The sequence below is a fragment of the Schistocerca cancellata genome, chromosome 2, assembly GCF_023864275.1.
Source record: "Schistocerca cancellata isolate TAMUIC-IGC-003103 chromosome 2, iqSchCanc2.1, whole genome shotgun sequence".
Lineage (NCBI taxonomy): Eukaryota > Metazoa > Arthropoda > Insecta > Orthoptera > Acrididae > Schistocerca > Schistocerca cancellata.
Genome location: NC_064627.1, coordinates 581779977 through 581807418, shown reverse-complemented (window position 1 = coordinate 581807418; position 27442 = coordinate 581779977). Strand labels below are relative to the sequence as shown.

The 27442-nt window shown below is 38.2% G+C and overlaps 1 protein-coding gene across 2 annotated transcripts in view; it reads left to right on the top strand.

Moving 5' to 3' along the window:
- The window catches only part of LOC126162191 (protein timeless), a 408622-nt gene that overhangs the window by 225893 nt on the left and 155287 nt on the right, over window positions 1-27442 (top strand). For both annotated transcript variants that reach the window (XM_049918518.1, XM_049918519.1), the window contains 7 exons: window positions 1856-2002; window positions 13019-13174; window positions 15135-15186; window positions 15271-15413; window positions 15964-16142; window positions 25572-25697; window positions 26060-26296. In XM_049918518.1, coding sequence (XP_049774475.1) covers window positions 1856-2002; window positions 13019-13174; window positions 15135-15186; window positions 15271-15413; window positions 15964-16142; window positions 25572-25697; window positions 26060-26296 — 1040 coding nt within the window. The remainder of the gene's footprint in view (window positions 1-1855; window positions 2003-13018; window positions 13175-15134; window positions 15187-15270; window positions 15414-15963; window positions 16143-25571; window positions 25698-26059; window positions 26297-27442) is intronic.

Below are 27442 nucleotides of genomic sequence, written 5' to 3'. Positions count from 1 at the left end.
TATTGTCCTGAAGAGTCTATTTAATTCACAAAAATTACTACAGGTCCTGGTCCTGTTTACTTTTCTGTTTATTTCTTTTGCCGTTGATACAGTCATAGTCAAGTGCACTAAATATGAAAACTCATTAACTGGTTCTATAATTTCACTGTTTTCTTTTCAGGAGATTGATTATTTTTGTCTTATTGTGGTTACCTGTCAAACCTTCTTTCAAACATTCTCTGTTAAGTTCTTTGACTTATTTTGGAAGTTTTCTTCACTAGACACAAAGGGTGGAATGCCATTAGAAATGATTCAGTTTGTTCTACCAAGATTTGTGTTTTCTTCATGTATAACGAACTGTAAACTTCCTGAAACAGCAGATGAAAATAGTTTTTGTAAAATGGAAACTCCTTGCTTGACACTGTGTTCTAGGCTTTTTTTATATATATATGCATGTAAAAGGTCAAGGCTCTCTCCTTCTTGAAGTGGTCTTCTTGCTTTTTTTTGGAGGAACCCTGCCTTCCACCAGACTTTTCCTGTGAAATGACTACTATTGCAGAGTAATAAGTGGTAATAGGTTCACAAACACGGTTTCTTTTTCCCAGTTACAATCAGTTTAACTTCTGAATGACTAAGTTCATAAAACCAGAAAATAACGTGAATAGACTCTCCTTATGGTTCCAAGTCAAATTTGGTTTTGTTTTATGCATAGACCTCCTTAGTTACAGAGCCCCATGGCCACAGAACTTTGTCACAGATGCAGCTCCATGGCACGCCACACTGCTCTGCAGACTCTGAGCCCCTGCCTGCTCTGTTGTCAAGAGCAGCCAATTTTCAAACACTGTTTCAGGAAATTTTCAGATCATTATAAGTAAACACATGCCTTAATGAAATATATTCGAATCATTTGCTGATGGTATCATAATCTTTGTATCTAGTGTAGAAAACATCCACAACAAGTGGAAGAACTTAATAGAATAAGTTTGAAAGTAGATCTGAAAGTCAGTCAAAATAAGACTAAAATACTGTATAACCAAATTACTGGAAATAAAACAGTGCAAATTACTAATGTAGTTACAGAACCAGTTGACAAGTTTATGCTATGCACACCCACACACGCGATCCCACAATCCTAGTTCAGCAGTAATAGAGCATATCGCCAACTCCCTTTGATCACCATATGCATTTGCATCCTTACAGTCATTACAAGTTATAAACCTACGTGTTTATGCACCACCCGGCATTTATGTGCCGAGGAGGCATTGCCTTTTTCTAATTTTTTTACTGTATCCAACTTAAAATGTCCTTAGTTGAAAAGTAATAAAAGCTTTGTACATCGGCACTAATTTCTTTTAGTTGCTAAAATACTCAGTTTGAAATATAAATGAATACTAATGTTCAAACCATATCTAAAACCACTATTTTGTCATACCCAAAAAATTGTTTGTGTGAAAAGGGTGAACATATTTTCTAAGATTTATAGAAATCTAGTTCCTGGATTTAAAATAAAGAATAACATGTCTTAAAATTTTCTTGCAATGTGTCCACACTATTGCAAAGAGACATGGATTGTAATGTTTTGTGAAAAATGTTACTAAAATATTGTCAGTTGTAGAAGGCCAACTGCTTAGGATAGCAAACAGGTACAAAATTAATTGAAATTTGCATTTTTTTCATTTACTTTTACTGATGTTTCCAGCATATGAAAACAACTTCTTGGCGAATTAATTTAGTTAAACCGTATTAAATTATTGCTCACAATTGTGTTGCACAGGGTGCTGTTTTGTATTCGAAACAAACCATAAACCATGTTTATCCTACTTTTATACTATCTGCCTGCGTGTATTTGTAGTGTGTGTTTTTCTCTTTGTTTTAGGCACACTGGGGTGTGACAATGGTTCAGCTCATTGCATTAATCTACAAGGACCAGCATGTAGGAACACTGCAGAATCTTTTGAATCTCTGGTTTGAAGCATCTCTTAGTGAAAGCTCAGAGGATAACGAAAGCAACACTTCACCACCGGTAATATATTTGTGTCTATTTTCATAATATCCTCTAAAATGTCAACAATAAGTTAATTAATTGCTGCCCTATCAACTTGGAATTTTCTTCATACACTGAAAAAAGTGGAATGACACTCGAGAAGAAAATAATTAGCAGTTATTTTGATGTTAGATACTCTTCCTTTTTCATGCACTCAAGGGCAACTTAATTTTGGAATTTATGGAATGTGTAACAGGAGGCTATTGGGTTTTCTCTGTGTATCTTTCTGTTTACACTTTTTCTGATTTTGATGCTTAAGAAACACTTTGTCCCAATCTCTGTGTACCTTTTTGCATCCAGTTCCTCCCTGTTTCTGTTGTTGTTGTATGTGTGTGAAATATGATAGTTCCAAAACTGCTCCCCTGTCACTCCAGTTCCTCCTTCCCCCTCTTATATTTCATGTACATCACAGAATCTTCCTTAGATCTTTGTACTTCAGCCTCTGTATGACACTGTTCTATGATCTTTAACAAATATATGAAAATTGTCATTTTTTTGCATTTTTTTGACATAGTTGTATTATCCTTTCTTTGTAATGACACCTTTGCCTCCAGAAGTTAAATAATTGCTTGTTATGATACTTTTATGTTCTTTTTTTATCTTACTTGGTGTATTTTTGTCTTAAAGACTCTTTTGTGTCTGTTCTTTATAAGTAAAAATACTGAACTTTTACTGAATAATAGTAATTATGCTTGGCTGCAATAACAAATTTTTATCTCTCTGGATACAAACACAGTTTGTCCTTCACAATTATGATAGGCAAGTCCCACTATTCAGCACTCAGAATAAAGTTCAAACTGATGTCGAACACATTTACAAATGGTACTAACTGGAAGACAGTAATATATGACTTCATCAAGGAATGTGCAACCTGATAATTTCCAGAACGGATGCCAAGTCTGTCATAAGCAATATATGAGTACATTTGTACCCAGAATGAAATCCAAGTCCAAAGAGAAGCAGTCAACACAATATTGTAATGATGACGAATATGTGCTTCATCCAAGTACGTGGCCTACTTCCTGCCATGATGCACACTTGTTTAAAGTGGCCAAAAACCAAAGAACTTTGCCCATCTGAGCTGTGCCTTCTGGCAGCCTCTGCTGCTGCATGGGGCAGTGATTATGCTCCAGTCTTTCTCCAGGCAACTAATCAATTCCACATTTATATCATTGCCCGCTGGTGGAATATCCTCATTGGTACTTGGTGGGTATACAGTATTCCTTCCCCTTTTAACTGACCCAAGTGTGATACAATATTCCTTCCCCTTTTAACTGGCCCAAATGTCAGTAATTTCCCAAAGAGTAATGGGACCAATGACAGAGGGGGAACTGGAGATGCAGGTAGGGCAGCATGGGAGCTGACACAGGGTCCATGACAGCCACTTTGTTCAACAGTGGCAACAGAGTGGAGGCATCAGTGAGGTGGACTAGAGAAAGAGTGCCATTCCAGTGGTGCCCATCAGGACTACAGGAGCTGGGAGCTGTGTGGCTGGAGGGGTTAGCTCAGTCTCCATGGTCAGCTCCCTCTCTTTGTCAGTACTTCATTGCTACTACTGAAATACTAAGCAGGGATAAAGCTCATGACAAGTTGGAGTTTTGCATGATAATAATGCTTGCAGGGGAGGAGCACTCTGATGAGACCAATGAGCACTGCTAGGCGTTGGCACAAAACTGGGAATGTTTGCTCGCACAGTCATTGTAGCTTTGGGTGTGACATTCTTGCGGTGTCATGGCAGAATCTGATTTTGATGACATTGCAGGGGAATTGGTGCATGGTTCATGAGATCATACATTTTACGTCCCCTGTGGCCAACAACAGGGTGGGGCACCTACCCCAGCTTGTGGGCACAGATGTGAGCCAAGACATAGGTGCCTGAGTAGTAATAAGTGTGTGTTTGATGGTGCCATGTCCAAGATGCTCGGCATAACAGGCTGAGTGGAATTCATGGTCATTACCAGTGCAGCACTTCAGCTGGCAGTGACCACTGATCGGGGTGGACTCATATGATGCTGGTAATTGGGTTACGGCTTCCTCAGAGTGTGCCATTAGCACCTGAATTTTAAAGGTCCTGACCAGCTGCTCAACTTCCAAATTTGATGCTAAGTGAAAAGGTGTGGTAGTCAGATTACCTATGCCATTTTGCAGGCTGAACTGGTGGAACTCAGAGCCAGGAATTGAGGACCATCATCAGAAACTATTGTGTGCAGTGCTTTCTCTATTGTGAAGATACTGAACAGGGCACATATTGTTCAGAGAGGGCATCTACTACCAAAAGCCACATTTGAATAATCCAATGAAATCCACATGCATCAACCGCTCCCAAAGATGTTATGGCTTGGACCATGGTGAAAAACGCTGCACAGGCCAAACTGATTTTGCGTACATACATTGCAGAAGATCTCCATTCATTCTATCCACCCATCTATTCCCACCCAGCAAATGTGATGCCTAGTCGTGGCCTTCATATGACTCATTCCCCAGTGCTCGTGATGTGAGCTGGAGTATACGGGGTCTGTGTGTGGGTAGTGCGACTACTTGCACTGTGTGTCCTCTGTGGCTAACAGCAGGATGCCATCAACAGCATTAAGGTGGTGTCACAAGGAGGAAATCATTCTGAAAGTGGAGTCTGAGCCTCTGACTATGCTCCAGCCAAACCTGCTGAATTTGAAATAACACATGATGAAGAAATGGTTCTGCTGTGTTGCACTCATGCCATGATGGGCCGTGATTGCGAACTCTGTTTGTGTATGCTTTATGTTTTGAGTGATGGAAAAGCAAACAACCTCCTTTTTATTGAATCCTGCGTCAGACCCTGTTGGGAGACAGGATAACATGTCAGTGTTGACATGTTACAAAGTGAGCCTGTAGTGAATGTTGCAATTATAATTGCTGAGAAACAAGGCACACCTTGAAGCCTCCATGTCGTTTGCTCATGGATTTTCACTTTGGATCAAACAGAGAGATAAGTAGCTTTGGTCTGTCACTAACTGTAACTTGATACCATATGGATTACATGGAACTTTTTCACCCCGTAAATTGTGGTTAAGGTTGTTTTTTTCAACATGAGAATTTTTTTGCCAGGGATAAAGTTTAGTATGGGAACATAGAAGGATGTTCTGTCTTGTAGGTGTTTGTGTGGGTTAGAATCATACCAATACCAAAATGTGATGTGTTGGAGGTCAACATAATCCATATTTTGGGCATAAACATCAATAAAGAAAGAGCAGGTTTGAGGCACTCTTTTCAGGTATCAAAGGTTCTCTGGCAGGTGACAGACCACACACAAATTTAGAGGATGACAAATATAGGCCTACTTGGATATGAATTTTCCATAATAATTTATTTTCCGTAGAAAAGTTCATGGTGTGGGTTCCTGTTATCATGTCCTAGTTCTTGAATCACGGGCAACGTATGAGTGGCCAAGTAAGTGGTCCTGACAGTCGGGATACCAGTTACTTTGGCATAAGGCTGGGCATCTCGGACATATTCGGAGTCATGGTCACCTTTGTGCTCAGACGGCAAAGACTACCAAATCCACCCATTAGTCCCTCAACCATTATGGGTAAAACTCAATGGGATCCGGGGCAAGTAAGGCTAGCAACCTGCTTCCCTGGTACTTTAGATATGATACTGGCAACAATCAGAGCAAAATGCCTCGGACCTTTGGAGGTGACGGAGTCCCACCTATAATTGACAAACCAGGGACTCCTAAGATACGACTCAGCAAATGGATGGTAACGAGATGGGGAGCTATTAATATCAATGGGGGCTACTCTGGGAAGAAGGTAGGGCTGGCAGAGGCTGCAAGTAAGATGGGGTTGGACGTTTTAGCTGTTAGTGGCATTCGGGTAAGGGGTGAGAAAGAAGAGGAAGTGGGAGAATACAAGGTCTACCAGTCAGGAGTCAAAGCAGGAATAGCACAATGGGGTGTAGGGTTTTACATCAGGAAAGAAATGGAACCCAGCATAGTTGCAGCAAGGTATGTAAATGAACGACTGATGTGGATAGATTTGACAGTGTCATATTGTGAAGGACGGATCAAGATAAGATGGATAGTTTTTATGACGCACTCGGTGATGTAGTTGTTAGAGTAAAGGACAAGGACAGTGTTCTGCTCATGGGTGATTTTAATGCCAGGATTGGAAATCGAACAGAAGGGTATGAATAGGTTATGGGTAAATTTGGAGAGGATACGGAGGCCAACAGGAATGGGAAACAACTCTTGGATTTCTGTACCAGTATGGGCTCAGTAATCACAACCTCCTTTTTTAAACATAAGAACATTCACATACTTGGGAAGGCAGGGGAACCAGATCTGTCATTGACTATATAATAACAGATCAGGAATTCAGGAAGGCTGTGAGGGACACACGTGTATTCAGGGGATTCTTTGATGACACTGATCACTATTTAATTTGCAGTGAAATTGGTATTGTGAGGCTCAAAGTACAGGAGGTCAGGTCCATATATTGGGGGATTAGAGTGGAGAAACTTCAGGATAAGGAAATCAGGCACAAGTACATAACAGTGATCTCAGAAAGGTACCAATTAGTTGAATGTAGTCAATTACAGTCATTGGAAAAGGAATGGACAAGGTACAGGGACACAGTACTAGAAGTGGCTAAAGAATGTCTTGGAACAGTAGTGTGTAAAGGTAGGATGAAGCAAACAGCTTGGTGGAATGACACAGTCATGGCAGCCTGTAAAAGGAAAAAGAAGGCATATCAAAAATGGCTACATACTAGAACTCAGGTGGAGAGAGAAAGTTATGTTGAAGAAAAAAACAAAGCCAAACAGATAATTGCAGCATCCAAGAAGAAATCTTGGGAAGACTTTGGAAACAGGTTGGAGACTTTGGTCAAACTGCTGGAAAACCATTCTGGAGTGCAATTAGCAGTCTTCGAAAGGGAGGTAAGAAGGAAATGGCAAGTATTTTGGACAGGTCAGGAAAACTGCTGGTGAATCCTGTGGATGCCTTGGGCAGATGGAGGGAATATTTTGAAGAGTTGCTCAATGTAGGTGAAAATGCGATCAGTAATGTTTCAGATTTCGAGGTAGAATGGGATAGGAATGATGATGGAAATAGGATCACATTTGAGGAAGTGGAGAAAATGGTAAATAGAGTGCAGTGCAATAAAGCGGCTGGGGTGGATGAAATTAAGTCAGAACTCATCAAATACAGTGGAATGTCAGGTCTTAAATGGCTACACGGGATAATTGAAATGGCGTGGGAGTTGGGACGGGTTCCATCAGACTGGATGAAAGCAGTAATCACACCAATCTCTAAACATGGAAACAGAGGTATCTCTTTAATCAGCGTTGTGGGTAAAATCTTCTCAGTTATTGTTGAAAGGAAGTGCGAGTATTAGTTGAGGACAAATTGGATGAAAATCAGTGTGGGTTTAGGTCTCTTAGAGGTTGTCAGGACCAGATCTTTAGCTTATGGCAAATAATGGAGAAGTGTTACGAGTGGAACAGGGAGTTGTATCTATGCTTCATAGATCTAGAAAAGGCATATGACTGGGTTCCTAGGAGGAAGTTATTGCCTGTTCTGCGAGATTATGGAATAGGATGCAAACTTTTGCAAGCAATTAAAGGTCTTTACATGGATAGTCAGGCAGCAGTTAGAGTTGACGGTAAATTGAGTTCATGGTTCAGAGTAGTTTCAGGGGTAAGACAAAGCTGCAACCTGTCTCCACTGTTGTTCATATTATTTATGGATCATATGTTGAAAACAATAGACTGGCTGGGAAAACAATAGACTGGCTGGGTGAGATTAAGATATGTGAACACAAAATAAGCAGTCTCGCATATGCAGATGACTTAGTTGTGATGGCAGATTCGATTGAAAGTTTGCAAAGTAATATTTCAGAGCTAGATCAGAAATGTAAGTACTATGGTGTGAAGATTAGCATCTCCAAAATGAAAGTAATGTCAGTTGGAAAGAGATATAAACGTATTGAGTGCCAAATAGGAGGAACAAAGTTAGAACAGGTGGATGCTTTCAAGTACTTAGGATACATATTCTCACAGGATGGCAACCTAGTGAAAGAACTGGAAGCGAGGTGTAGCAAAGCTAATGCAGTGAGCACTCGGCTATGATCTACTCTCTTCTGCAAGAAGGAAGTCAGTACCAAGATTAAATTATCTGTGCACCATTCAGTCTTTTGACCAACTTTGTTGTGTGGGAGCGAAAGCTGGGTGGATTCAGGTTACCTTGTCAGTAAGGTTGAGGTTACAGATATGGAAGTAGCTAGGATTATTGCAGGTACTAGTAGATGGGAACAATGGCAGGAGGGTGTCCACAGTGAGGAAATCAAAGAAAAACTGAGAATGAACTCTTTAGACGTAGCAGTCAGGGCGAACAGGCTTGGATGGTGGGGTCACGTTACACGCATGCGAGAAGCAATGTTACCCAAGAGACTCATGGATTCAGCAGTAGAGGGTAGGAGGAGTTGGGGTAGACCAAGGAGAAGGTACCTGGTTTCGGTTAAGAATGATTTTGAAGTAATAGGCTTAAAATCAGAAGAGGCACCAATGTTAGCACTGAATAGGGGATCATGGAGGAATTTTATAAGGGGGACTATGCTCCAGACTGAACGCTGAAAGGCATAATCAGTCTTAAATGATGATGATGATGAGAAAAGTTTGGAGTTCTTTAAGATTATGGGAAAATGGCAGTTTGTTTTATGCCTCCAGATGATCTGACATTGGTCAAAGACTGTCTGTACTTAATATATGTTCTGTGTATTTTACATGAGGTTTAAAGAAAGTGCACTTATCTAATCTACACTTAAGACTGTGAGTCTGGAGCCTATCAAACAAAGCAGGTAAACTGTAAAGGTGCTGCTTCCTCATGGTTCTTATCATGATTATGTCACATAAATTGTTAACACACTGCTGAGTAGTGAGCAAGAGCTGTTGTAAAAACCATCATAAGATTGCTGGTGCCCTTGTGACATTGATGGTAATCAGTTGTATTGGTATAATCCAATATGAATGTTTATTACAAGGATAACTTGTATGTCAGCATCTAAGTTTAACTGTAGGTATGTACGAAGGTAAGTCAGTTATTATCCACAATTAAGTTATATTTCTGTTTATTTTGATAGTACTGTCGTTTTACGTTGATGACGCATGCTTTCTTTATTTGTTGGTATATCTTTGCAATTTTTAAGCTGCTAGGTTTGTTTCGTTATCGCTGCCGTGGTGTTAATCATGGCTGCTCTGCTGTCTATTTGCACCAAAGGAGACCAACGTTCAGTGATCTGTTTTTTGTGGTCAGAAGGCGTATCAGGGGCCGAGTCTTTGGTACAGTACGGGAACAGTGTTTTGCCACAGTGGAGTGTCTACAAATGGATTGGAAAATTTCAAATGGTCGCACAAGTGTTATGCACAGTGAAGGATCCGGACGACTGTTTACTGCCACAAATGAAGAAACCATTGAGTGCTCACATGAAATGATTCTCTTAGACAGACGATTAACTATTGATGAAGTGGCACATCATTTGCAAATTAGTCACGGTTCTGCCTATGAAATCATCCACAACAGATTTAGGTTTCAGAAAGACTGTGCAATATGGGTCCCAAATAACTCCCACAGTTGCATAAACAAATGCGCTTGGACATCTGCAAAAAACATTTGGATTTGCTATGGCAATGAAGGGGACAACTTCTTAGACAGGATTATTACTGATGACGAAACATGAATCCATCATTACGAGCCGGAGAGTAAACGGCAGAGTATGGATTGGAAACATCCAAATTCGCTGTGCAAGAAAAAGTTCAAGACTCAACCGTCCGCAGGAAAACTTATGCTTACAGTGTTTTGGGACGCACAAGGTCCAGTACTGGAACATTATGGGGAAAGGGGCACAACAGTAAACAGTGTATGTTACAGTGAGATGCTAAAGCCTGCAATTTGAAGCAAACATCAAGGATTACTGTCAAAAGGTGTTGTATTGTTGCACGACAATGCCCGTCTGCGTACTGCTGCCCACACTGCTGAAACGCTCCAGAAACTCAAATTTGAAGTACTGGATCATCCTCCATATAGTCCCGATCTTGCCCCTTCTGACTATCACTTGTTTGGTCCATTCAAACAGGCATTAAGGGGCCATCAATTTGCATCGGACGAAGCAGTGAAAGAAGCGATGCATTCCTGGCTCGCAGCTCAACTGAGACCTTCTTTTATGAGGGCATCAAGAAGCTTGTACAATGATGGACCAAGTGTGTTGAAATGCAAGGAGATTATGTCAAAAAATTATGTTCTTGTAAGTTTCCTATTTGATTGCAATAAAATTTTATAACTACTTTGCAGATAATAATTGACTTACCCTCGTGTATGAGAGATTGATATTAGAAAGTAGTGACCACCTGTTAAATTTGTTAGCAGTTTGTCTGTTACTGGGCATTGATGTTGGTCTTAAAATCACCACATTTTCTAATGGCTTCAGATGGTTTATGAACAATGACTGTTGGCATGGCCCTTTCACTGTTATTGAAGCGATTACTCTCACACCTGTGAAAGATCGAGGTCCGTCTTCTACTGCTCCTATGAGGGTGAATCAAATACAAACTGAAATTTGGTTTTACATGCCATTTTGTAAGTGGGGAGTGTCACGATATCTTCTCATTGTTGCTTTTGTTTCCAGTGATCATTCTCCACAGCTAGAACGTTGTCATACTGTTTCTTTAGTCAGTATCGCAACATCAGAGCAAGAGAGGGCGTTATCTGTTGCACAATGCATTGTAATCAAGTTTCTCACAACAGAGGGCATAAAACCATTCAAAATTTTTAAAAATTTTACAGCACAGTTTTTGCAAGGGTGAGGAAAAGTTGACATTGCTTGAGGACCTGCAAGTCTGAGGAGAACATTTGCATTGTTATCCAGCTTATTGAAGATAATGGCTGAATAACAGTTGCTGAAATTGCTACTGAGGTTGGCGTAAGATTTGGTAGTGCTTAGGTGATCATTACTGATAACCTTGGATTTAAAAAACTATCCACAAGGTGGGTACTTCATCTTCTCACCACAGAGCACAAATTTTGTCATTTTGAGGTGTGCAAACAGTTACTGACATGCCACCAAACCAAAGGGGAACATGTTTTGCAGTGGATTGTGACCCGTGATGAAATGTGGGTACACTGTTACACCAAAGAATCCTAAAAAATCAGTGCAATCAGCTGCATTTCTACACCTTTTTTGAAGCACTGGCTATCCTTGTAGGGGTATAGATTCTTTATTATAAGTGCCAATTTGCCGCCAAGATAGCTGCACCCCAATATGTCCATATTACTGAGTGGCACTGCAGCCCTGGTGTCGATTTGACATAGCACACACACAATGTTAATAGTGAGGCAGAACAGAAGCTCAGTCAGTGCTATCACTTCTGAAATGGTCTACAAGACTATGAAATGGAACAATGTACTGCCTCGCATGATGTGATGCACTGGCTCATGCAAACTGCCACTAGGTGGCCCTGCCTGTTGCATATCAAGCATTGCACATAGTGATATGGGCACTGACTTCTGGTTTGCTGTATGTGGCATTTAGCATACGACTTATTCAGTTTAAAACTAAGGGTATACAGTGACAACATTGAGGAGGTGCAGCTTCAAGAATGCTACCTCACTGGAACAGGAGCAGCATTGTTCTCCATGGTCCTCAAGTGTATCAGCTACCAAGAGTGTGAAGCTTTTACTACAAACAACTGATCTATGCGACACTACCATGCGAGGGTGTGGTGGTGAAACAGAATTAATTTTGGAAGTTGAGAGGCAACTGTCCTCAGGGTCACTGTCCTCTAGGTAACTGTCCTCAACTGGTTGTAGGTTCTGACAATGTCTAGCTATCTTGTACCTCATTGTCAAATGCTTGTTGTGCAGATAACATAGCATTAAACAATAAAGCAGGCTTAGTAATACTGTGCAGGCATTGTGTGGTCTTTCTGATCCAGAGCTAGCCACACTACAGTGTCTTTAATCAGCGAACTTGCATATGAACCCTTATAGACAAACTGTGAAACTAGGAATACCTATGCAGTGCTAATTTATAGTCCTTGATTTAGATAATTAATTATGAACAGTATATGAATTCAGAGCCCTACATGAAATTCCTGTGCAATCAAAAATTGCAATAAATAAAACTTAAGTTTGGTAATATTCGAGACATGCTGCCACAAACATGAGATAGAACTTGATACCAGTGTTGTGAAATGCAATCTTGTACCTATGTTGTGAAATGCAGTATAAGTGTGGACATTCTCACTAGTGCTGTCTGTTCAAATAAAAGCCCTAAACAGCAATAAACTGCTGGTAAAATGTCTCAGAAACAGTTTAGATTCTAACACTAGAGTTTCAAACGTATTGTTTGCATTTATTGGCTTTCAGATTACATTTTTCCTCTTAGTCATCTGATTAACTTGATGACTAACACCATTAAGTGACTAGGATTTCTGATATGGAATATAGACAATAAAATGTGTAAAGAAACCACTCACTGTATAATGGAGGTGTTGCTCAGTGGAACTAAAGAGAGTTGCATTATACTAGACCTGTGGACTGACTGGATATGTTGGGCTGCAGCTTTGGAAAATATCTCCCTCCACCCTCCCCCCTAACCTCTCCATGTCTCTGTCTCTCTCTCTCTCTCTCTCTCTCTCTCTCTCTCTCTCTCTCTGTGTGTGTGTGTGTGTGTGTGTGTGTGTGTGTGTGTGTGTGTGTGGGCGCGCGCGCACATGCGCGCTCTGAAGATAAATACCAGTTCATAAGCTGAGTTGCAATGTTACACTGCTTAATAATACTGCTATATACTGAGTGGTTATCTTTATTCACAACATTATTTATATTCCAATGTTAAAAGCAGATTCCTTGATATCAGAAGGTCAGGATACTCATTCTTTTCATTTGGCCTGACAATTAATTCTTACATTTTGTGTAATTGTTTTTATTTTGTTCAGTGATTTATTGTAACTGTAATATTTGTGCAGGACCAAGGTGCAGAAGACTCTTCAACTATGGTAACGTCAGACCCAACATCTGATTCGTCAGACAATGGTGGTAACAATTATGAGAAATCACTCACTAATCACTGTGGCACTGGTGAAATGAAACAAAATACAAATGAACAACATCCCTCAAAACAGGTATACCATATATGCTAAATACACTAATTTTTATAATAAATTGTCAGTATCACTGATGGAGGAGTGAGAGCCAACTTACTGAGTAAAATTATTTATTTCAGGTATTGCAAGTAGAAATAACACATATTTCCTGCAACACTATATTAAAATTATGTTATCTACAGGGGTACATATGTACGAATGTATTGTAAAGGTGGAATGATTGAAGCAAGATGTCAGATTAAAAATATGAAAGGATTAATACTCAATTTCTAACATATGGAACTTTTTAAAATAATTTGTACATAATTATGTGTGTGTGTGGGGGGGGGGGGGGGGGAGAGAGAGAGAGAGAGAGAGAGAGAGAGAGAGAGAGAGAGAGAAAGGTAGAGAGAGGGTGAGAGGGGGGGGTGGGGTAGAGGTAGAGAGGAGGGTTGAAGAGGATGGGAAATAGGAAAAAATAAAATTTTTTGTTGAAACAAAAAGAATTTCTAACCCTAAATCAGGAAAACTGTCAACACATAAGCTAATCCTGGACAACATATAAGTCAGGGATGAGAGCTTTACCTGAATAAAATTGCTTGGTGCAAATGTTACAAGGTTATGTAAAAACACAATGTGGGAGCAGAATTTGTTGAAGAGGCTATGAGAAATGAATGATAGAAATATATAAAAAAATAATTATCGTTATTGTTATTTATGAAGTTTGAAGTGTAAATTGGGACAGAGAAAAAGATAAACATTTTGAAGAGAATTGCAGAAAGAGGAGATGCAAGCGTTAATTAGGAGCAGCTGGACTGGTTAATGGACGTGAAACTTCTCTCATGGTTTCTTCATTCCCATCCTTTGTCTTTCTGCCTCTGCTTGACCAATAAAGAAAATAAATAAATAAATAAAGTTTGACTTGTAAAAACATATTTAATGAAATTTATTTTTAATTGGTTCTTGTCTGTTATTTCCTGTTCAGCTGAAGCCATTTTTCGTCACATTCTTCCTGCTTTTATTTTTTTGTTATTTCCAGTATACCCTAAGCTAAAGCCTTTAATATTAGCTGTTACAAATATTGTTGCTTTTAAATTCATGTACCATCAACACACACAACTTTTCATTTTCTTTGTTTATGAGAGAGTTTTAAAAATTATGAGAGTGACAAGTTTTGCCTATTTTTAAATTTGTTAGTCCCAAACAATATGCTATATCTTCAATATAACTTGGCATTTTGTGTGAGGGGTTCAGGGAGCAGAAGAATTAGTGTCAGTCAGTGCTGACATGTTTCTGCCAACATTAGCTAGTAAACAATAATATCTGAAATAGCGTTTTACAGTGGTATTTTGTAATTTGTAGTCACAAGATTTCAGTTTTGGCAATATAAAATCATTTAAACAGTTGTTCTTTTCATGTATTATCACCTACACTTCTGTGAAAACACAGGCACAACATGATTTCAGATGTTTCCTGATACACAAAGATAGTCCACTCTCAGCAGCCCTGGCACGAAGTGCCAATTTATGTTGTGGGCATAGTAAATAATGTTTTACTGTCTCATAAGTTGTTCATAAACAGAACTATTTTTCTGAAAAGTGTACAACTGTGATAAATTAAAAGACTTTTTCATATTATGGACAAAAAGTGTTACACATTATGGCAATGTCTCAGTGCACATTTGTCACATTTAGAGGCATGATTTTAAAGATAAAAAAACTCTTCCATTTTATGCAGTAACTTAGCACCCTTTCATAACAATATTTAAATACAGGGTACTCAGATTGGAATTCGGCGATGTAGAGAATAAGATGTTTAAAACAAATTTTGGTAATTTTTGTAATGCTGAAATAGTTGGTAGTAATGTTGCTTGTTAATAAGGGTACTTGAAAATTAGTCAATGATTTTTGAGACATTTAATAGATATAACTAAATTTATAAAAAAATTATATGTTTCCAATAACCTAATTTATTAAAAATTATATGTTTCCAATTGCAGCATTCTTATAGAAAAACATCTCACTGTGAAGCAAACAAAGCAAACAGAAAAAGTAAGTTCCAAATGGAATTCCTGTAAGGCTTCTTCTTTTAACTGTAATTTCCATGTGAAAATAAAATAAATATTTCCTGCACAGATACAGTTGAAATCCAACGTAAGCCTCAAACCCCAATGCGACCAAATAGAAAACCAAGTGTAGGCAAAACCTTCAATAAAAAAAAACATCGGAGTGATTCTGAAGAAGTCACTCTATCTCATTCAACAGCCACTGAACAGAAGGTAATGATATTACTGTTTCATATTTGTTATCTGGAAAATATATTCACCTTTTTTTTCCGCTTATTTGCCTGTAATATGGTATAATGATAAGCACAAGTAAAGTCACATTGGATATATTATCTCTTCCTCAGTGGATATTATTTCAGTGTCATTATTGTTTTACTGTTTTTCCTAAGAAAATACATTTGTAAGACTTTTGTCTCTAGTCTTGTACATCTTTTCACATTGCACCAACTACCTCTCTCTCGTCATGGATATCTTTTGAAATGCGCAAAACTGTAATATTTAATATAGCCTACATAGTTTTCAGTTATTACACATACCTAAAATGAGAGCACAATTAAAAGTTGGGCCAGACTAAAGCACACTGAATTTTATCTCTTTGTGTTTTGCACTGTTATGTTAGACTCATTTTGGGACATTACAGCATTTTTGTTGCTTTCCACATGCTGTTATCCCCCTTAATGTGTCCATACATTTCCGTTGAGCTAAATAAATTCTATTGCTAAGTAGGTTTCTGCAGTGAGTTATCAAAATGGATCTTTCCCAGTCAGGTGCACTTCACACACAACATAGTCCCAACAGCTGGTCTATGGATACATCCAACAATCTTAGAAAAGATTGTCCATCAGCATCAGAGCTTTCAGACTATGGATATGGTACACAGGTGGAAAATCAAGGTTCTGTATCAACCTCCAGCAATGATGATGACAGCCCACAATTTAAAAGGTGTGAGTCATTATAATTTTTGGTTTACAAGTGGATTTTACATAATTACCTACTAAATGTAGATATTGTGATATTAAAGATAATCTCTTAATGAAATTAAAACAGCAACCAGTAATTATTACAGAATGTACTCTTATTTATGCAAACTGTATGTTTCACAGGTTTCAAACTTGAGTGGTGCATCTTGAGATAATGTTCATATTTTATACAATATAGAATACATTTTGATTTTAATGACAGTTCTCTGCCACTGTGATGAAAATGTAATGGAGTAGTGGTGTCAACGAAAATCCTTGATCATTTATGACTGAATGACTAGGACCAGATGCAAAATCAAACAATGGAAACTCCAGATAGGAATAACAACAAAGAAGGGAAAGATAGATTGCTACTTACGGCAAAGAAGACATGTTAAGCTGCAGACAGGTGCAATTAAAAGATACTTTCACAAAGCTTTTGGCCATAGCCTTCATCAGAAAAAGGGGAAACACATGCCATTCATACACACAAGCAAATGCACCTCGTGAACACATGACCACCCACTCCAGTATCTCAGCTTGCATCCCATGTGATAGTTGTATTCCAATCCAAGATGGTAGAGTTGGCAGTCATGTGTGCATGAGATGTGCATGCTTGTGTGTGTGACTAGTGTGTGTTTCTCTTTTGCTGATGAAGGATATGGCCAAAAGCTTAATTTTTTAATTGTGCCTGTCTGCAACTTAACATGTCTTCTTTGTGGTAAGTAGCAATCTATCTTTTCCTGCATTGTTAAGATCAGATGCAGTAGTGCTGATATTACAACAATCAGAAATACGAAGCAAAACACTGTTATTTCATGTATAACTGTGACTGTGGAAAGCAAGAGATTTTTTTAACTGGTATTCCATTTTATTTTTGGAAGTACATTAAGTGTAGAGCACTACATACAATATTTCAATTTAATGATCAGCCAAATGGTTGGAATTTTAATTTTGGTTGTAAATTACCTAGATTTTGCTATGTTGATTAGGTAGGTTTCTGGATTGTCATCATAAAAAGTCTTACAAAATAACATATATAATATTCACCTGGGTAGAAAGCAGCCCTGTTCTGATAAGTATTTACAATGACAGTAGCATCAAATTCCTAGAAAGTAGTAACTTTTGCCTGTGCAACATGCCCCTCCAATGCAAATAACAACAGCCACAAAGAAAGAATATAAATGGCAAATATCTTCAAAATCTTATTAAGGTCATGTCAGTGGGCAGAATTACATTTCAGACTGAAACTCTAATGGCTGTGAAAGCTGGAAAGGCAATCGGTAATATAGGGAGCTTATAAGTACTTGTGTGGTGCCTTCCTTGACCTACTTAGATTTTGATTTTAAAATTGTGAGATAGAAATACTGACCAGCACTTTCATTCAGGAGAAATGTCTCTACCACTGACAGGCACATATAAAAATACATTCACTGTCCTAATTTTTGAAACTAATAGTTCCTTTTTTGAGAGAAGGTTAAAAACAAAGGGCAGATAATTCAGATCTCGGGATGAGAGGGACTTGCCTGTTGTGAGGAGGAGTGGAACAAAGATGAAAAGGGGGAGGGATATGACTCACCAGAGAGAGTAGAACTTGATAGAAAGAGAGGGGAAAGATGAAAAAGTAAGAGTGTAAAGAAACTAAAGGAAACAATGAGGTAATACACACATACCCACATATACCTACCCACCAACCAACACACACACACACACACACACACACACACACACACACTGATGAGCCAAAACATTATGACCACTTGTTTAATTATGTGTTGGTCCACCTTTGGAATGCAATACACTCCAGATTCTGTGTAGGATGGATATGACAAGTCATTGGTGGGTTTCTGCAAATACAGGGTGTCTTAAGCCTTTTGGATCAAATTGAAACATGTGACGTTGGATCCACATCCAATTACGTTCAGACACTGAGATAGGAAACCAGTGCTCAGAAATGCATGTTTATTATGTTGTGAATATACACAGTGTACAACAATTAACAACAGCCTAGCTCATAGTAATTGTTCAAAGTGATGACCACTAGTCATAATGCATACTCAGCAGCAGCACATGAAGTTGTAATGCACTCTCTCAAAGATTCCTGGTGTCTGTTGTACTAGGACTCGTGCAGCATGGACCCTAGCAAGCAGGTCTTTATCCATTTCTACAGTGTTTCTTTCACTGGTGTCTTGGTATAACCACAGAGCAAGAAGTCCAGAGAAGTGAGATCCAGTTATCACGCTGGCCACGGGATAAGACCTTCTCTCCTAGTCCAGTGATGAATGTGTATGTTGTTCAGGCACTCATGGACATTAACATTGAAGTGGGCAGGTGCACTGTAATGTTGAAAACACATCCTTTCACAGACAACAAGGGATATGCTCTCCAAGAACTGTGGCAGCACATCTCTTAAGAACACCGGGTAACATGGACCAATCAAATGCAGAGGCAGAAAATAAGGTCCTGTTTGGTTATCTTCGACAGTGCCTTCCCGTACATTGACAGTGGATTGTTGTTGGTGGTCACCGATGTGGGTGGCATGGGGATTGTCCTCATTCCAGACATGGCTGTTGCTGTTGTTGAAATCATCATGGGTGAATGAGGCCTCTTCCGTGAACAATACAAGCTGTATGAAGTTCGGCACTACAGCACTGCAGTAGATAATCCATTCACAGAAATGTATGCTGGGCTCAAAATATGTTGGTTCTAGTGTTTGCGCATGTTCTTTTTTGATAAGGGTTTAATACCTATTCCACTAGTGCTCTCCACACTGTGCCCTTCGAAGTGTGCATTTTGTGTGTAAGTTGATGGATGCTTATTGCTGGGTGTTTGGCTATATGGTCCAACACCATCTCCTCAAAGTCTGATTTTCAGGCATATCTCAGGTGAAAACGTTATCCAGCTCCCTGCAGTGTGAATGACCCTGTCTCTTGTAAGTTGATATCCATGGAGATAAGCATCTTCCATTTAAGACGACGTCTGTTGGGGAAACGTTTTCTGTATATTTCTGTTGCTCTGTGGGCACTACATCATGCCACACTATACATTAAATGCATGTCTCTCAACTCTAGCAATAAGCTATGTACCATTTTGACTACACATCATGCACTGTACAAGCTAACACGCTTCACTATTAACATATCAGAAGCTGTCTGATGCAGTGGACAACTGACACCAGGGATAATGGTGACCATGTGGCTCAGTTTAATGTGCCAGTGTCATGCTTGCAGTTGTCACATGACACACGTGCTGTGAGCCAAGTTGTGTACAGTATGATTGTTTGGTGCTCAGGGATGTATGCTGTTTGCCCTGTGTATGTCCATAATACAATAAAATGCATTTCGAATTGTTGATTCCCTATCTCAATATAATTGGCTGTGAACACATTAACACCTGTTTCAGTTTGATCCAAAAGGTTTGAGACACACTGTACATGGCACCAAATGTCTATAACCAGGACACAAAGTTCTTTAGGATGATTCCACATTCAGTTATAACTTTTATGGGAATGTATATCGACAGGTCATTTCTGCACTGGACTGGGCAAAATTTCATTATGCAGCAGTAGCTGTCAAAATACATCTTTAAAAATATCATTACAAATATATTCCCAAAATATAGCAAAAAATACAGTTTGAATAATATTTCTGCTGGGATAATATGGCAGGTACTTGAAATTATGTTTCGACTGTTTATTTACAAGGCCTCATCGAATAACTGGCAGAATCCATGCTAATTGAATTTATTTTGTTCATTTAATAAAATTTGTCAGTTTTTCCTCCTATCTTGCTTTTGTACTACTGGAAGCTTTTCACGGATTTTACTGTTCAGACAAAAGTTTCACTTTTAATTTACATGCACCTGAATATGGGGCTGAGACCCAAAAATTAGGTTAGACGTAAATAATACAAATTTTGTACCACTATAGCTGAAGTTTCTATTATGAAACTTACATAACAGTCGTGGATATCGCACTAACAGAAATTTAATTCCCTTAATGACTTCGAAATTAGATTTCTTGATAAATTCCCGGATATAAAAGAGAAAATACTGTATTATTAGCAGTAAGTTGATGACAATGAAGTTTTATTTAGAGGAACCAAACAAGTTTTAAATGAAGTAATGGCCAAACTTAATGAAATGCTTACAAAAAGTTACACATTCACAGTTGAACTGGCAGTAACATTAATTTTCCCAGTTTTCAGTTAGTAGATCAAATGGGAAACATATTTCTAAAGTCTACAGAAAGACAACATAATCAGGAATAATTATTGGGAATAATTCAAATCATCCAACCCAATACAAAAAATATATTTTTATTCAGCTTCACTCAGAATGTTACAGTTATCAATCACTGATGAAGAAAGAAATAGAGAATTACAGACAATCAAAAAGGTAACATTAAGGAAGAGTTACCAATAATATGATGTCATGAAATTGTACCACACTATACAGATAAATATTAAATGGACAAAACACAACAATGTAGGCAATCCCGTAGAAAATAAATGATATATTACAGTCACATATAATGATCCTGTAACAGACTGTACTGCAAATTTTTCCTAAAGACAAAAAGTTAACGTTGCATTTTGGACAAGCAATTCCCTTAAACATGCATTATCCCACAAAGAGAAAGTGCATAAGGACAAATACAGTAATTATAGGGTATACAGTATAAATTGACAAAATTGTCACTTCACTTACATTGATGAAACCAGAAGAACATGTAAAATATGTTATAAAGAACATTTCAATTGAAATTCGAGCCATACAACACTTATTGAGCATTTAAAAATAACTAACCATACTTTAGCAATGGAAATAATCAGTTATTGATAATATAATATAAAGGGATAGATAAAAAAATCTACTCACCAATTGGGGGCAGGGGAACACCCACACAAAAAGATTTAACTTTTACAAGCTTTCAGACCCAACGGCTCCTTCTTCTAGCTGAAGAGTTGAAGGGGAAGGAAGAGAGGTGAAGGAATGAAGGAAAAGGGACTGGAGAGGTTTACAGAATGGGATACAGTTCAGAAAAGTCATTCAGACTAGAGATGGGGGATTCGCTCTTGAACTGATTCATAGAGTTGAATCTTTCAAAGGAGTGAACAATCAGTGATTCAGAAAAAAAGAACGGTAGCTCCAAACGTTTCCCACGGCAGAGAGAGAGAGAGAGAGAGAGACGGAGCATATCAGTAGCGCCTCTGCTGGTCACAGCACAGTGCACGCCACACAACACAGCCAGCGCCAGCCTCTGCCCTGCTTCTACCTTGGCTGCCTGCATTGTGCAGTGCCCCATTGGATTTTGTGTTTCACATATGCCGTGCCGTCTCTGTGCGTCGTCTGCCGCGTGCAGTGTCTGGCGCAGCTTAACTTCGCATCGCACTCTGTCGGCGATCGTTTCAGTCGCACGTCCTGCCCTCTGGGCAGTTGATGCGAGCAACAGGACAGAGAGCCACCTAGTGGATAACATAGAAACTACTTGCAAGAACCTGCTCGCAAGGGAACGTACGATTTGTCTCGGAGCGCGTGAGTGGTGGCCGTTCACCGCTCCCCCCACCCTCGGAACTCGCCCGCTCAACGCTCACCCCACCGTTCTCGACTCTAGCCAGAGCGTTGAGCAAAGCAACTCAGGTGTCACTCTGGTCTCTGCGGTCTTAGCTCACGCAGTAATACAGCTCGCGGCTCGACCTGCTCGTCTCAGTGCTTCTGCATCGGAGTTCGTCTCTACTGGATATTGTTCTTCATAGTAATACCGCTATGTATATTACATTATTATGTTATGTATACATCATTTGTTTTTATTTTATTTTTATTTGTTTAAACTGATCAGATTAGGTTCCTGATGACTCCTCTTACTATAGGATTTTTATTATGGACACTCGAATTTACGCTTTAATTATGAGCGGACCGATAAACGTATTGCAAAATGTGATACACCAATATTTTCCTTGCTATATGCAGCACTTTCGTTTTACAGTCAAATTTATATATTTTTTTTCTTATTCTGGTACGGATTTTGTGATTTTAGGTGTCTTTGGAAGGAAACGTTCACTTTAAAAATATATGACTTGCGATGTATTTGTATGAGGTTAATGAAATTTTAATACATTATAGCCAAATATATTGTTAATGTAAATCTCAAGTTACAACATTTTCCGATCACCCAAAAAACCACGATAGTGCAAAATAAATCAATAATCAAAAACTTTGTCATATCGTAGAAATTTCAATAAACAATACAAAATTCTTACTCATTATCTGTGTTACTTCAAAATAGGATCAAATAAGATCAAAATACAGGTATAGTACTGGAATAAACCAAGTTTAAAGGGCAATGTGCCTTCCATTTATTTTCTATTGTAAATGAGTGGTGAGTCATGAAAAAGAGCTAATTCATTTCAGGGAGTGAACAGTTCTGATCCGATCTCTGAAAAGAACAGTTTTGCCGATCTCTAATTCAGACCCCAGGTCAGGGGAGAGTTACCAGATGGGATGAGAAGGAAAGCAGTAGTGGTAGAAGAAGCAAAAGAAGAAGGAGGAGGAGGAGAAGAAGAAGAAGAAGAAGAAGAAGAAGATGATGATGATGTATATGCTTAAGTTTATGGTGTCTCATAAAGTCTGGCTGAGAGCTAGTACTCTTCATTACATGAAGGTCTCTTACTGGGCACAAGCTACTTGCATCCCAAATTATAGCCACTTTTCTTCTGGATTTCATTCTATTTGTTCCTAACCTATTGTAAAGAAAAACTGGTTTCATAAGGCTGTAAGAATACTTTTAGGACAGAATTAAATTTCTCATCTACTGTATGTTCTGGGAAATATCTTTTCACTGTTCACACTGTTAATTTTCTCTCAGTATGTAACTAAATCAGCTTCACATCTGTTTCATGAAACCAGTTGGATTTAAAAAAAAGTTATGACCAGTCATTTTGTGCATATCTGTGCATCTAAACACAACTGTAACAAACCACTAGTGTGTGAAAAAGATCTTGCTGCTAGGGAGCAGTCATGGTAAGGGGATAGGCCAACAGCTGCATAAAAAAAATGAGAAACAGAGTATGAAGTCACAAGTGCTATTAAACCTGTACTTTTATTAAAACCATTTCATGACTGATGTTTTAGCAAGCTGACTCAGAGGTTCCAGCCACCACGCAGTTGTAGTTCTGTCTCAAGCACTGTGTGCGCACAGCATTGCCTGTTCAATAGGTGCATACAAAGCATTATCAATGTGGCTGTTTGCATTCTGGCAACACTGCCACTCTGCCCCCCCCCCCCCCCCCCCCCCGCTCTCCTGTCAAATCAGTAAACACAAGGTTATTTTAATTGAAGTATAGTGATAGCTTTGGCAAGGTAAAAAGGATTTTGTGAAACTAACTAGAGATAAGAGTGGAAGAGAGCCAGGTATTGATATTTGGTGGTGCGGACAACAGCTTGGCAAGAATAGGGAACACAGTATTAGGAGTGACCTGTATACACTAGATGCAGCAACCTTACCTGCAAATGTAGGCTTTGTTAAGATTCTACAGTAGCATGATGGATGAAAAAAGTCCATCATGTGAGTTAACCAGGAACTAACCAGGTTGTTGCTGATGTTGTGGGGAGCTCACACTTGTGCTGAACCAGTTTCTGCTATTGGGAGATGGAGATAGTGACACAGAAGGGAGAAAAACAGATTAACTGAAATTATAGTTGAAAATATAAAGGTGGATACTACGACCAATAAAAGAATTCAGTGGTCAGCCCAAAGCATAAAGCACTAGAACACATGCAAGAAGCAGTGCCACATATGTACTTAAAAGAAAATCACAACCAGTCCATGTCTGCCAAAGAATTAAGAATGTAATTAACTTCCTCAAAATCAAAAACTTTCATTGAGTTGACAATAGCCCAAGTAAAGTACCGAAATCCTATTTTCACGTATATACAGTCACAAATGCAGTAAAACACTGTCAGAAGATTTTTCCAGACAGACTGAAATTTACCATCATCAGTCCCCTTTACAAGAAAGGTAGTAAGATATTAATAATTATTAAAAAATTGCAATACTTACCTCCTTCTTGAAGGTACTGGAAAATATTATGTATGCAAGAACCATAAAAATCTCCCTCAAACTAAGAAACTTATTTGGATGTCGAAAGGATCTCTCCACAGAAAATGCTATTTTTCAATTCACAAATCAGAATATAAGAAATTTAAATAACACAAAATATTGCCAGCTGTTATATTCTGTGATTTGTCATATGCATTTGATTGTACTGTTCATAGTATTCTCCTAGAGAAGTTAAGATGTTATGGTATTAGAGACCTTGCTGATAATTGGTTTCATCCTATCTAACTAAAAGGATGCAGGAATGACAAACTAAATACCTTATTCTGGACGTGAATCCACCACCATTCTCATTGAGCAAACTGTGCTGTTTGATCCTCAGTGACATAATTGAGAACTGCTTAATTTTTCCAAAGTTACTATTTCATTTTTTGTAGAAATATACTGATAGCTGAAACCCAAGCAACAAAATTGCATTATAACACATATAATGTATATATATCCGTAACCAATTTCTCATCAGATCAAAAGCCAGTTCTAACATACTTGATGCTCTTTCAGTTTCCTCTTGATTTATTCACTCATTGTACATTACTAAGTAGAACCAACCACTACAAGCAACATCTGTAAAGCATAAGAACAATGAAATATAATAAAAAAATCAGTTACCTTCTAAACATCAGTTGATCCTCCTCTTATAATGTTCATGTGATTCTCAAACTAAATACATATGTAACTTAACACAGAACACTGTGAGCTGTCCATACAGTGATAAAGCTAAAGTGTGTCTCATGTTTAAATGTAGCATTAGCTAGAATGTACATCCGTAAGTTCCAATGTTCTAATAAAATACAGAAGAAGTAGCTAATAATGTACTCTTTTACTTCAATTTTGAGTATTTGGGGTTTCCAGTTTGTGGCCTGACGTCTCCCAGCCACCTGTTAAAGAGGTCAGAATATAAAACTCTTTCTTAAACCTAGACAGGGAACAATTACTTAATTGAAATTATTTTGTGTCTATTATTGTGGTTATCAGTTTTACATTTATTCCTAGATTCAAGTTATAATTAACTGAAAATACCATTAGGATGTAAATGTATTGGCATATCAATGTAAGAATCCTCAAATCTGGCCCGATCCTGCTACTCAATTTCTGATGAGTGTATATCCCATAAAACTGCATCAAATGTGTGATAGAGCTATAAAAATAAATGACATGATAAATATTCAGTCATTTGTGAGTGCATCTGTACAGCATAACTTTCATCTTAGAAATTTATGTATTTGATGATTCTCAGTCACTTGAAAAGTTACCTTTTGTGTATGTGCCTAATAGGTTTATATTTTTTTGTGTCAGACCAGTACATCAGAAACTACATTCAATGCAAAAGTTATGGTATAATTCCAAACCAGCGCAACTGATGAAGGTAGATCAAAAAGAATGGAGAAGAAAGAAGCTGGTAAAAAGAAGTAAAACAAACATGTGAGTTGCAGACTTCCTATGTTATTGTTGAACATACTTGTATTGGATTTTGGTACTAAAGATTGTCACCTGTTTATGATTATTTCTTGTTATTTACTAATACATACTCAACAGAAAGGAATCATTGATATTTGGATCTAACAAACAGATTTTTTTGTTCAAAGAATATTGTATTGATAGTCTAGTAATTTTTGTTAACTGTATTCTATACCAGCAAGAGATTATAATAGTTTATGAGACATACTAATTCCAAGTTACCAGAAACAATGAGGCCCAATTTCCTGTTTTCAATGGCTTACATCTGATGCTTATGAAACGCATTGCATTTATATTTTTATTATAACTGACCATTGACGTTTCAGAATGAATATGAAAGCACTACTTCATCATACTCCTACAGATGAAGATATCTCCAATCTCCTAAAGGAATTTACAGTGGACTTTCTTTTAAAAGGATATGGATGCTTGGTGCAGGAATTATTTATACAGCTTCTCTCACCTAAACAGTGCATACAAGTTGATACATCACACTTCTTTTGGCTAATTACATACTTCCTGAAATTTGCAGCACAATTGGAATTGGAGTTGGAACATGTTAAGTAAGTGTACATTATGATTAATAAAAAATTTAATCAATTCAACTGTAATAACTCATTAATTCTGACAATTTTGATCACAGATTTTATACTGAGCGTATTTTAGTGTGAAATCACTTACCGTACTGTAATTGTATGGGAGAAAAATGATATTTTCATTTGAACAAGATCAATTCTTTGTCAGAGCCAGAGGCTAAGCATAAACTCACTTGTGGACACTGCTGTGTGTGTGTGTGTGTGTGTGTGTGTGTGTGTGTGTGTGTGTGTGTGCGTGCTCACATGTGTACACTTCAGCTATGTGAACTGGCTAGAAAGGTACCAAATAGGCCTGCAGTATGGAAGAGAAGCATAGTCTGGCAAATAACATAAACTCATAGCTGAATAGAATGGAACAGAACAGAAGATTATTGTTTCACAACGCAAAATTTTGTCACTCACTCACTGTACAGTACAATCATCTAAACACAAAATTTTATTTACAGTTTTTCTTAAAATGTCATTTGGTGCAACTTATATTAGAGCTGTCCAACGTAAGAACAGCATGTATTTAGTAAGCTGAGCGATAGTGCTTGAAAAATCACTCCTTGATCTATGAAAAGTAGGACATTTAAATAACAGAATAAATACACCCAACATATAATAGCTGTGAGCAATGAACAGATTAGATGTGATACTTGGAAGGAGAACTGTCCCTGAATAATAAGCAGCAGCTCATAACGGGGAAGACTCCATAACCATGTACACATTACAATGCGAGAAGTAGGTCCTACGAAAATTGAATAAATAAATTGTCACTGCTGCTGTGAATAGAGTCACTGGCTGCTGAATAATTAAATCTGACAACTGTGACAACAACACACATAGCACATGATGGCACTCTGACAATATATCACCCGCTCGTTGGAAATAGAGCATCGTTAAGAAAACATGCAGGAAAGTGCACAAAATGTCCATATCAAGTTATGAGCTCTGGTTGCAGTTCTGCATTGGGCAGTTGTTGCACCTGCAGTACTGATGCTGGTACTAGGAGATGAGGTTGTCCCTTGTGCTTCAGCTGCTAGTGCATCCTGGAAGATGTAAGTGGGCTTGATGCAATGGAAAGAAAATGATGGTTGTGGTCTTGCCATTTCCTGCAGTATCCAATGCCTG